General features: G+C 30.2%; 1 protein-coding gene across 1 annotated transcript; it reads left to right on the top strand.

Moving 5' to 3' along the window:
- Window positions 1–5,427: 5,427 nt before the first annotated feature.
- LOC125809462 (LRR receptor-like serine/threonine-protein kinase GSO2) lies at window positions 5,428–8,940 on the top strand. Its single transcript, XM_049489093.1, has 2 exons — window positions 5,428–7,894; window positions 8,556–8,940. Exons 1-2 carry the CDS (start codon window positions 5,428–5,430, stop codon window positions 8,864–8,866), a joined length of 2,778 nt encoding a protein of 925 aa, XP_049345050.1. The 3' UTR covers window positions 8,867–8,940.
- Window positions 8,941–13,640: the final 4,700 nt, after the last annotated feature.

Raw genomic sequence — 13,640 nt, forward strand, 5'->3', positions numbered from 1 at the left:
GTGTCTTAGACATATAGCTGATACTAGCTGGTTGAAATTATGCCTTGGACTTGGTAAGCTCTCTTTAGGACAAACATTTGCTCTAAAAAAAGACTAGCGTTTGGCCATGATTTTTTCTCTCTTTTTCAGCTCCGTAATATACGTTTGTCCATAATATTTTGTTTTATCATTTTTCTTTCATATCTCATCGTCAAGTGTTTATTAATTAGTTAAGTTAATCATATAAGATATGCTATTTTCTTTTGATTATATTATTCATCTTAATAAACCGTAGAACTTTCGATAATTTCTACTTGAGGTTAATATGTATATTTAAAGGATATAACATATTTTAAAGTGGTTAACTGAACCATTTAATAAGAAAATGAAAAAAAAAATTCAAACTTTAAATTAAAAATATCTTATTAAAACATGTAATAAAAACAAGCCTTAATTCGAATGTCTAGACAAAACATCCAATAAATTTTAAGAAAATTTGGGTATGTATTTAATCCTATAATTAATTATTTATTTCCAAAAGTGGAGTCGTATCATGCGTTTTGCAAGGACTCTTTTTTTTTTCTTCCTTTTTTTAAGATGGGAAACACATGATACATATTATAACATTTTTTTGTTGGACCAAAACATGTATCTCATTTCTTGGTTGTTAAAGAAGAAACAAAAAAAAATCTTTGTTTTGAATCATTAAATCAACAATTAATCACCAATAACCTTTGATAATTTATCTTAGTTAGCAACAATTTATTAACTCTAAAAACACATGATAATATTGTTTTTCTCTTGAAAAATTATAGACTTAGTGATATGTTTGATTCAAGTACAAACATCGAATATCGAAAGTCAACAACAAATTCAGTGAAATCTCAAAAAAAGTGGAGTCTGATTCTAGTACAAACATCGAATATCGAAAAAAAAAATCTCTTTAACTTTTGAATTTCGTAAATAAGTATGTTAGAATATATATAATTCAAGTATTTTTCTCTATCTTTATTTGCCACAATATGTCTTCTTATTTTTTAGTTTTTACTACAAAATCTTTTATATATAAAGAAAGTCAGGTAATTAATAATCAAGTTACTTTATATTATTGTTTATTTGAAGCATTAATATTATTTTAAGTTGAAATTACAATTTGAAAATATCCCTTTAGTAATTTTCATAAATAAGTTGTCTCAGGATAATGACTTTATTTACATTCTCTTTTTTCTATTACACTGTTTATCAAAATAGTAATATTAATGATTTAAAAATATATTTAATCATTTTTTATAATTACATAAATAAATCGCAAAGTTCACTAATTATATATACTCGTTGGAAAGGTAATTTGTTAAATCAACAATTAATCACCTTTAACCTTTTCATCATATTTTTTTTTTAAGAAAATAATTTCCAAAATCAAAAGCACGACTTGGAAATAGTCAAAGTCTTTTAAGTAGTATTTATTAATTAAAAATGACTCCAAACCAGTCAAATACGATAATATGGAAGACTTGCAGCAAATGTTACGTTCTCATTTCCTTTTTTTTCTATGTTATGGCTATTTTCTCTGACCCCACAAAGACTAATTTTGGCCTTTAATATTTAGTCAAGTTCCCTCAATTATCAGTCGTTTGGACATGCGATGTAAAATCATGTTGCGAAATTAAAGTAATATGAAGTTAAAGTTTTATATTGGACATGTAATTTTGATTTTTTAAGTTGTATGAGTATTTTTTCTTCATAAATATAAAAACTTCATAAGCTGTCACTATTCAAATTGATACTATCATATATCACATATATATATATATATATAAATAAGAGAACCCTAGGCCCGCCTACGTGGCGTCACCATAAGCAAGGATTCCTTTTTAATTTATTTATTTCCAAAATTAGCCTTCCCTTTCATGAAAAATTGTGGCTGTTATTAAAAGTTGTGACTTTTATGAAAAGTTGCGACTTTTACGAAGAGTTGCGACTTTTATGAAAGGTTGACTTTTATTAAAAGTTGTGACTTTTTATGAAGAGTTGCGACTTTTATTAAAAGTTGTGACTTTTATGAAGAGTTGCGACTTTTACGAAAGATTGTAACATTTATGAAAGGTTGTGACCTTTCCGAAGAGTTGTGACCTTTTCGGTAAGGCACAATAAACATTTGTTCACACTACCCTTTGTTGTCTATAAATAGATGGGTTCCCTCTCATTTTAAAACAACGAAAATTCTGAACTTCTTCTTATTCTTCTGCACAATTAAATTTTTTATTCTGAACTTCTTCTTCTTCCTGCACAATTAAATATTTGATTCTGAACTTCTTCTTCTCTTCTTTTGCACAATTAAATATTATGTACTTTGCTCATGTTGAGTGACTCACTGACACTATTGTTTTTGTATCATTACACTGGTGAATAAAATCGTTTCATCCTGAGAGGATCTATTTCTTTTAACCTCTGGTACTAGAGGGAATGATTTCCTTAAGGAAACATTGTGCATTCAATGAGCTTGATTTTTCCTTTCTGTTTCATTCTATTGTTATAGATCTTGATATGTTTTTTTACAGTCATTAATTTCTGCTTATGATATTAATTGTTGTTTTTGAATACATGTTTTAAACTTTATTGTTTATGTTTCTGTAAAGTTATTGTTATAAATATTTGTTAGTACAGACTCTATGTAAATCCAACTACTGCAGATTCACAAATAACTTTTTACAAAATACATTTTTACAACATTCTATCTATGCTTCTCCAAGAGATCAAGCCTATAAATTTATATGATTTTTTGTTGTTGTCATAATAATGTTAATATTAACAGGAGTAAAAAAAAAAATAGAAACTCAAATGATAGAACTAAAACTAGTAATTAATTACAATTGTATGATACACAATAATGACTATTCTCTCGCACCAAAGTACTATTTTGATAACTTTTTTCCCATTATCTCTTACTTCTCTTTCACTCTTTTCAAGGATCCTTATTATTTTGTTCGTGAACAACTTCAATTCCCAAACACCATCATAACTATATTACATATGAAATTTGGATTTTGGAAGATTGCATTTTAATTTTAAAACACATAATGACTACATATTACTTATTAATATATCATATGATTATGGAACCTTTGCTCTTGATAAACACATTAGTTATATAAATATTTAATTTTTGAAAGTAATTGATAGTGTTATACTAACGAAATTTGCAAAGAAGAAAATTGAGAAAAATATTTATTTGACTTTGTAATTAAAGACACTATGTATCCATGCATATAAATGATAAAACTAATCTAACCATTGTAAAATTTCAAAAGCAAATTAATGAATTTGTAAAATGAAATTATGAAAACTAGGAGAAAATAGTGTTATGATTTGTAATTTTGCCTTTTCTTTTAATAAAACAAATGGTAAACTACAATTGAATAACCTCTATACTCTTGAAAATATATTTATATAAAAATGCTATAACATCAAAATACAAGAATAATTCTATTCTAATAAATTTTTAAAGAAAAATAATCTAACCGCGCGAAGCATGGGCCCATTTACTAGTCTAATCAATTAAGTAAATCATAGTTCATAATAAGATATCAAAATATTGTAAAGTGATATAACTCATTTTCTTTTTTTATAAATAAATGTTTGTGATTACGAACTTTTCAATACACATAATTTTATAAAAATCTCAGTCATTAGTAGTAATACTGATTATTCTTTAATATAATCATTTCACATGGTACACATGAATTTCCGATGATAATTGAACTTCTTTGAGGTATTGTCATGATATGGTGATGTTACATGAATAGTTATGTTACTTGAAATAATAGGATGATCGAAAGAATCATTTAAAGCTAAATTAGTACTATATGTTATGGAAATACTTGTGATTAACGATACACGATCTAGCTTGACATAGATAGTACATTTTTTCATACCAAAGTCCTTTTGCTGGAGATACTGTGTTTCATGTCATAGGTCTAGGTTTACAAGTTGACAAACCTGTATACAGATTCGAACTATAATTAACTATGGAATGATGAACTCCATTTATTTCTTCTTGGAGTAGCTATGTCTAATATTTTGATGTCGTTTGGATATGTAGGTTTATGATGGGTAGGCCAGGATCCTGTCCCAACGATAGCACGATTATCATAAGATATATGACAAAATAAACATGAAATTCGAACATTCAACTTCACTTGGTTCATCCAATAATATATTAGTAAAGATGATAGCTAGGTGTATGTATAATAATGAAAGTAGATTGTGCAAAGAATTGTACGATTCATTCGTATGTAGCAACTCTTCTTGATGAAGGGCCATATGTTACTATTAAACAAGGGGGATTAATAGCCCGTTTGATTAAATTTTTAAGGTTAAAAATATTATTTTTTTCTTCAGAAAATACTTATTTTAGAAAAGTAAGGTGCTTATTAAGTTTTTGAGAAAAAAATAGTACTTTGAAGGAGTAACTGAAACTATTTTTGCAAGCTAAACAAAGTAGTTTTTCTCCAAAAGCACCTTTTTGAAAACACTTTTTGAGAAAAATACGCTTCAAATTGTTTGGTAGAGTGTATAAAATTGTGTTCGGTAGGGTGTCGTAGTAATGCGGTGTAGGGTTGTTCAAAATCGAATTAAAACCCATAACCCAAATAAAAAAAAGTTATTGATTTATTGGTAATGCTGCAATGGGTTATTGAATTAGTGGGTTTCGGTACTGGTTTTGATTATTATTTCTTGCATCGGGTTATCCGTTCTTAACGGTTTGAGATTTTTTCTAACGGGTTCACTGATAATCTGATAGTAAATTAATAAATTAATATATATCATTTGATATATAGAGTCCTTGACTTAAGGTTTAGTTTCATACCTTCAACTGTCTCATACTCTCGGTTATTCTACAACATGAAAGTGCTTGCTTTTGAGCAAAATGAAGTCAATTCATGTGCATAATTCATTTGGTTTGTCACCTTGTATCTATGTGATTTTTAAATGATTTTTAGTGTGAAATCTTAACGGTTTAACCGATAACGATCAATGACTGATAAATTGATACCTTAATGGTTATATAACAATTTAGCATGTCTACACACTAATAATCGATAAGTTAAGTCGATATACATCAAAATCAAACCGAACCGACCGATACATAAGCCTAATACTGCGAATATTTCTTATTGATTATTTGGTTTAATGTATCAAAGACAGTTTTGTCTTTAACCATGCTTATTCCATATAGTAATAACCTTGTATTACTCATACCATGATTTGCAATGTATTAATTATACACCCTATAATACTGAATAAGGTGTATAACTAATACATGTATTAGTTATTCATAAGATGAAAATCTTACCAACAAAGGGTTAGTTATTAGGATCTTGTGCATGCATAATACTGCCTACTGAAGTTTATCAATTCAATTCTTGAAACCAAATGCAAGCCACAATGTTTGTCTATCTTCCTTCTATTCTGTACTTGTCTTTCTTTTCACATTTGGTGCTTTCCCAATTGCCCCCAAATCAAATTAATGTCATGAGAAGTGTCTATGATCTGTTTCAGAATGATACTGGTGCTTCTTTTGTATGGAATGGAACTGATAAAGCTTCAACCCCATGTTCTTGGAAAGGGGTTTCTTGCAATTCTGATAATTCTTCCCTTACCAAAGTCACCTTTTCATTGTTCTCTATTTCTAGCTCTGAATTCTTGCCTTTTATTTGTCAAATTGATACTTTGGAGTCTATTGATGTTTCCCAGAACTTTTTGAGCTCTATCCCAAATGAGTTCATCACTGTTTGTGGGGGAATTAGTGGGTTGAAATTGTTGAACTTTAGTGGGAATAAATTGGAGGGTGTTTTGCCTACTTTCACTGGTTATGGAAAGTTGGAGTCTTTAGACTTTTCTTTTAATGACTTGAAGGGGAAAGTTGACTTGCAGTTGGATGGATTGAATTCACTCAAGAGTTTGAACCTTAGCTCTAACATGTTTAGTGGTTCAGTTCCTACCAGTCTTGGAAAATTTAATCTTCTGGAGGAGCTTCATCTCTCTGCAAATTCTTTTGAAGGTGAATTCCCCACTCAAATTGTTAACTTTGGCAACTTAACTTTGATTGACCTATCTCTAAACTTCCTATCTGGTGTAATTCCTGATAGATTAGGTGAACTTTCAAAATTGCAAGTCTTGATTTTGTCAAACAATAGATTGAGTGGCACAATCCCACAATCCCTTAGGAATATCACAACACTTACGCATTTTGCTGTGAATCAGAATGATTTTGTTGGAAATATACCCTTTGGTATAACCACATACCTGAGGAATTTGGACCTCAGTTTTAACACATTAAATGGTACAATTCCTCAGGACCTCTTATTCCCAATGAACTTGCAATTTGTTGATCTCACTTCCAATAAGTTAGAGGGACCTGTTCCTTCAAACATGTCGATAAATTTGATCAGGTTGAGATTGGGGCAAAATGCTTTGAATGGATCATTTCCATCTGCTTCCTTTGAAAGCCTTCAAAGTTTGACCTACTTGGAACTGGACAACAACCAGTTAACTGGACCAATTCCTTCTGAATTGGGGAAGTGCCAAAAGTTGGCCCTTTTGAACTTAGCCCAGAATAAGCTGAGTGGTGTTATTCCTGTTGAGCTGGGTGATATTTCTAATCTTCAGGTACTGAGTCTTCAGTCCAATAACCTAGTTGGAGAAATTCCAAGTAACATTTCACAGTTGAACAGATTGCAGAGGCTCAATTTCAGCTGGAATTTATTGACTGGTTCCATTCCAAGTTCGTTATCAAGTTTGAGAAATCTCACAAACTTGAATTTGCAGGCGAATAATCTAAGTGGTCGAATTCCGGTTGACATTAGTAACTTAAATGTGCTGTTAGAACTCCAACTTGGAGGGAACCAACTCGGTGGCCCTATTCCTGATATGCCTTTGAGTTTACAGATTGCTTTGAATCTGAGTCACAATCTTTTTCAAGGACCTATACCAAGTAGTTTTTCGAGATTGACTTCATTGGAAGTTTTGGATCTCTCTTACAACAGGTTCTCGGGTCAGATTCCAGACTACCTGACGGGAATGAGAGGCTTGACTAGGTTGGTGCTTTCAAACAATCAACTGTCTGGAGTTGTTCCAAAGTTTGAAAGCTTTGTCAGTGTTGAGACAGGTGGAAATGGGGATCTGATCTATCCTTCCGCAGTTGCTCCACCACAAGCGGCTGCAAAAAAGAGAAAATCAATAGTTGTTGCAGTTGTTGTCCCAATTGCATGTGTAGCAACAATTGCTGTTTTCGTGGTGATTGCTATTTCAACTAACCTGCACCAAACCGAGGTTTGTTGGATCACTGGTGATAGCCTCCACCAGTTTCAAATTAAACTGTCCAAGGCCATGACCGCAATTTGTAGGCCAATTAATGTTATGCAAAGCAACCAGTTCTACACTTACTACAAGGTTATGATGCCTTGTGGTGTGTACTATTGCATCAAGAGAATTAAGAAGAAGAACAGGTCAGTCAGCCTGCATAGCTTGGAAAGGTTCAAACAAGGGCTTGTTAATATTGGCCACCTGAGCAACTACACCATGGCTCCCCTTGCTTGTGTTGTGGAATCTGATACTACATATATAGTTTATGAATACCCTCAACATGGAACACTCTTTGACCTCCTTCACGGAAGATGTGATGACAGTACTTTAGACTGGAAAAGTCGCTTTGACATAGTAGTTGGCATTTGTAGAGGTTTGGCTCTCTTACATGGAGGTTCTCTCTTCAGCGATCAGATCATTCTCTTCCATATTTCATCAAGCAGCATCTTTATGAAACATTTGAACCAACCCTTAATTGGAGATATTGAGCTAGGGAGCACATTTAATTCTTCACAATTTTCTGTAGCAGTGGGATATGTTCCTCCAGGTAAACTGATCCTTCGTTGCTTTTGCGACGATGATGTGATTCAAATCTTAAACAAGTAATTATTGAATGTTCTTTAATTCATGTCTTTACAATCACTCACTTCACTTTGCACACTATTTTACCTACAAGGCAATTCAGAGTCCTTTAGGATTATCAAGAATCCCTTTGTCAGATTCTTCATCAAGAAACTTTATGGTTTGTTGTATCTTGAGAGTTTGAAACCAGAAATTATATCTAATTGGGTAGGATGATAACTACAACACAGAGATATAGCGTCGTCCATAAACCAACACGAACCAACTTTCATTTTCTTAGTTTTTGTTACTTTAAGGACCATTTATAGTTCCTGTTCTTATACTACTACAACAACTACTACAACTACTACACTTGAGTCTCAAATAAGTTGAAATCAGCAGTAGGAAACTTAACTGACTACGTTACTCCATATAGTTAATGTCTTTTAAAGTGGTAAGATCGGGATAGAAGGAAGGGGAAGGAAAGTATTCAATGTGATTGAACTTTACATCTATCGAATTTACGACACCAACTTATTGAATTTCTTTCTCCTTTATGCAGGATACCAGCTTCACTAAATAACAAGTGCTTATTTTCTCTCTGCTTTATAAGTCAATGATTTTTCATGTAATGTTTGTATTTGCAGAATATGCATATGTGATGAAAGTGACTGAGGCCGGTAATATGTACAGCTTTGGCGTAATAATGCTTGAGCTTCTAACAGGGAAACCAGCAATTAGTGAAGGAACAGAGTTGGCTAAGTGGATAATTCAGCATGAAGATTTGGGTGAAGTTGTTGACAGCAGAGTGAGTGGAAATTCAGTTCAAGTTCATCAACAAATGCTTCTAGTGCTTGAAATTGCTCTGCAATGCTTAAGTGTCTCTCCAAATGAAAGGCCTGATGCCAAAGAACTACTAGAGACTTTGCTAACTTTGGGCCAACAGTTTGGTATTTAATCACACATCGTATAGTACCATTGTATTTCTACCTCATGTTATGTTGCTCAGACTCTTAAAAAAGATGATGTCGGTTGCGTGTTGTATCCCCCAAAGGTAGTGCATTTTGGGATGATCTGACACGGGTGCAGCAACATTTTTGGCTAGTCTGGAAAGCATAGACCTCAATGTCCTTATTATGTAGTTTAAGAGTTTTGCACCTCTTAAGAAAGATAATTAATAGCGTCAATCATATGTTTGTCTATACTATCCCATTGGGTGAGAGTAAATTCATTCCACCTTCTTATTGGTTGGGAAGCAGGGGAATAAGAGACTAAGCCTCAATCTGAACAAATTTATCACTCATTTAGCCTTGCTGGGATCTCACTGATCTATGGTGAGGTGATATCTCCTGCTCCTCCTAAAGAAGTTAGGGCTCGTTTGGTGTGAGGGATTAGAAATAATAGTGATGGGATAAGGAAATAGTGATGGGATAAAAAAAAAATTATGTTGTTTGGTTGGCAAGTCCGGGATAACTTATCCCGGGATTAATAATTAGTACCGGGATAAGTTATCCCTCCCCATGGGTGGTATAGTAATCCCGGGATAACTTATCCCGAGATAGAATAGGTAAATGACAACTATGTCCCTTTAAATCCTTTTTATGTATCATTTTTTACATTTATGTATATTTACATTTTTTTAATACCATGTATAATAATATTTACTACTCCTTATTTTTATGATAATTATACATATTTTTCTATTAAAAAATTATACTATATAAATATAATTTTTATTTATGAATTTATTTGACTAATTCTTATGTTTATTTTATTTTGATATCTCATAAATTTTCTTCTCTTTAATAAACTTAAGAGGAAAGTTCTATTTTTAAGCTAAATAAGAAAAAAGTTATATTTTTAAATACACATGGTACTTATCATGGGAATACATAAACAAAAATATTTAAGTTAAAAAAAAATAAAAGTTTTATTTTAAAAAATGAATAACTAAAGCTCACAAAGAAAAAATTAAAAAGTTTAAATAAAGTGAAGGGTAATTTTGTAAACAAACAACTTGTTCTTAAAATTTATCAATATATATTATTTTGAATATAACAAACCAAACACTCAATAAGAAATAATCCCAGGACAACTTATCCATCATAACTAATCCCAACATAACTTATCCCAACATAACTTATCCCATCACAACTCATATTCAAACCAAACGACCCCTATAGTTAACACTTATTTGGCTCTAGACATGACTTTACCAACATTGAAAGAAATCTAAAATAACACATAAGAAAACCTAATATCCCTCCACAGAATCACAAAATATGGAAACAACGCACAACATATTAGAAGTATAGATTCCATTAAGACATTGGTCCATGACTCACAAGAAAATCAATGCTTTGATATCAAGTTTACACACCCTAACTAGGTGCTAGCGATATGTTTAATATTTTCTTTTTATAATGCTAAATAATGCTTAAGTAAATCTTTTGTCTACTCTAAGGTGTCTTAGACATATAGCTGATACTAGCTGGTTGAAATTATGCCTTGGACTTGGTAAGCTCTCTTTAGGACAAACATTTGCTCTAAAAAAAGACTAGCGTTTGGCCATGATTTTTTCTCTCTTTTTCAGCTCCGTAATATACGTTTGTCCATAATATTTTGTTTTATCATTTTTCTTTCATATCTCATCGTCAAGTGTTTATTAATTAGTTAAGTTAATCATATAAGATATGCTATTTTCTTTTGATTATATTATTCATCTTAATAAACCGTAGAACTTTCGATAATTTCTACTTGAGGTTAATATGTATATTTAAAGGATATAACATATTTTAAAGTGGTTAACTGAACCATTTAATAAGAAAATGAAAAAAAAAATTCAAACTTTAAATTAAAAATATCTTATTAAAACATGTAATAAAAACAAGCCTTAATTCGAATGTCTAGACAAAACATCCAATAAATTTTAAGAAAATTTGGGTATGTATTTAATCCTATAATTAATTATTTATTTCCAAAAGTGGAGTCGTATCATGCGTTTTGCAAGGACTCTTTTTTTTTTCTTCCTTTTTTTAAGATGGGAAACACATGATACATATTATAACATTTTTTTGTTGGACCAAAACATGTATCTCATTTCTTGGTTGTTAAAGAAGAAACAAAAAAAAATCTTTGTTTTGAATCATTAAATCAACAATTAATCACCAATAACCTTTGATAATTTATCTTAGTTAGCAACAATTTATTAACTCTAAAAACACATGATAATATTGTTTTTCTCTTGAAAAATTATAGACTTAGTGATATGTTTGATTCAAGTACAAACATCGAATATCGAAAGTCAACAACAAATTCAGTGAAATCTCAAAAAAAGTGGAGTCTGATTCTAGTACAAACATCGAATATCGAAAAAAAAAATCTCTTTAACTTTTGAATTTCGTAAATAAGTATGTTAGAATATATATAATTCAAGTATTTTTCTCTATCTTTATTTGCCCACAATATGTCTTCTTATTTTTTAGTTTTTACTACAAAATCTTTTATATATAAAGAAAGTCAGGTAATTAATAATCAAGTTACTTTATATTATTGTTTATTTGAAGCATTAATATTATTTTAAGTTGAAATTACAATTTGAAAATATCCCTTTAGTAATTTTCATAAATTAAGTTGTCTCAGGATAATGACTTTATTTTACATTCTCTTTTTTCTATTACACTGTTTATCAAAATAGTAATATTAATGATTTAAAAATATATTTAATCATTTTTTTATAATTACATAATCGCAAAGTTCCACTAATTATATATACTCGTTGGAAAGGTAATTTGTTAAATCAACAATTAATCACCTTTAACCTTTTCATCATATTTTTTTTTTAAGAAAATAATTTCCAAAATCAAAAGCACGACTTGGAAATAGTCAAAGTCTTTTAAGTAGTATTTATTAATTAAAAATGACTCCAAACCAGTCAAATACGATAATATGGAAGACTTGCAGCAAATGTTACGTTCTCATTTCCTTTTTTTCTATGTTATGGCTATTTTCTCTGACCCCACAAAGACTAATTTTGGCCTTTAATATTTAGTCAAGTTCCCTCAATTATCAGTCGTTTTGGACATGCGATGTAAAATCATGTTGCGAAATTAAAGTAATATGAAGTTAAAGTTTTATATTGGACATGTAATTTTGATTTTTTAAGTTGTATGAGTATTTTTTCTTCATAAATATAAAAACTTCATAAGCTGTCACTATTCAAATTGATACTATCATATATCACATATATATATATATATATATAAATAAGAGAACCCTAGGCCCGCCTACGTGGCGTCACCATAAGCAAGGATTCCTTTTTAATTTATTTATTTCCAAAATTAGCCTTCCCTTTCATGAAAAATTGTGGCTGTTATTAAAAGTTGTGACTTTTATGAAAAGTTGCGACTTTTACGAAGAGTTGCGACTTTTATGAAAGGTTGACTTTTATTAAAAGTTGTGACTTTTTATGAAGAGTTGCGACTTTTATTAAAAGTTGTGACTTTTATGAAGAGTTGCGACTTTTACGAAAGATTGTAACATTTATGAAAGGTTGTGACCTTTCCGAAGAGTTGTGACCTTTTCGGTAAGGCACAATAAACATTTGTTCACACTACCCTTTGTTGTCTATAAATAGATGGGTTCCCTCTCATTTTAAAACAACGAAAATTCTGAACTTCTTCTTATTCTTCTGCACAATTAAATTTTTTATTCTGAACTTCTTCTTCTTCTTCTGCACAATTAAATATTTGATTCTGAACTTCTTCTTCTTCTTTTGCACAATTAAATATTATGTACTTTGCTCATGTTGAGTGACTCACTGACACTATTGTTTTTGTATCATTACACTGGTGAATAAAATCGTTTCATCCTGAGAGGATCTATTTCTTTTAACCTCTGGTACTAGAGGGGAATGATTTCCTTAAGGAAACATTGTGCATTCAATGAGCTTGATTTTTCCTTTCTGTTTCATTCTATTGTTATAGATCTTGATATGTTTTTTTACAGTCATTAATTTCTGCTTATGATATTAATTGTTGTTTTTGAATACATGTTTTAAACTTTATTGTTTATGTTTCTGTAAAGTTATTGTTATAAATATTTGTTAGTACAGACTCTATGTAAATCCAACTACTGCAGATTCACAAATAACTTTTTACAAAATACATTTTTTACAACATTCTATCTATGCTTCTCCAAGAGATCAAGCCTATAAATTTATATGATTTTTTGTTGTTGTCATAATAATGTTAATATTAACAGGAGTAAAAAAAAAAATAGAAACTCAAATGATAGAACTAAAACTAGTAATTAATTACAATTGTATGATACACAATAATGACTATTCTCTCGCACCAAAGTACTATTTTGATAACTTTTTTCCCATTATCTCTTACTTCTCTTTCACTCTTTTCAAGGATCCTTATTATTTTGTTCGTGAACAACTTCAATTCCCAAACACCATCATAACTATATTACATATGAAATTTGGATTTTGGAAGATTGCATTTTAATTTTAAAACACATAATGACTACATATTACTTATTAATATATCATATGATTATGGAACCTTTGCTCTTGATAAACACATTAGTTATATAAATATTTAATTTTTGAAAGTAATTGATAGTGTTATACTAACGAAATTTGCAAAGAAGAAAATTGAGAAAAATATTTATTTGACTTTGTAATTAAAGACACTATGTATCCATGCATATAAATGATAAAACTA

Source organism: Solanum verrucosum, unplaced genomic scaffold (genome assembly GCF_900185275.1).
Source record: "Solanum verrucosum unplaced genomic scaffold, falcon-dt-bn FXZP01000062.1, whole genome shotgun sequence".
In the NCBI taxonomy this organism is placed as follows: domain Eukaryota; kingdom Viridiplantae; phylum Streptophyta; class Magnoliopsida; order Solanales; family Solanaceae; genus Solanum; species Solanum verrucosum.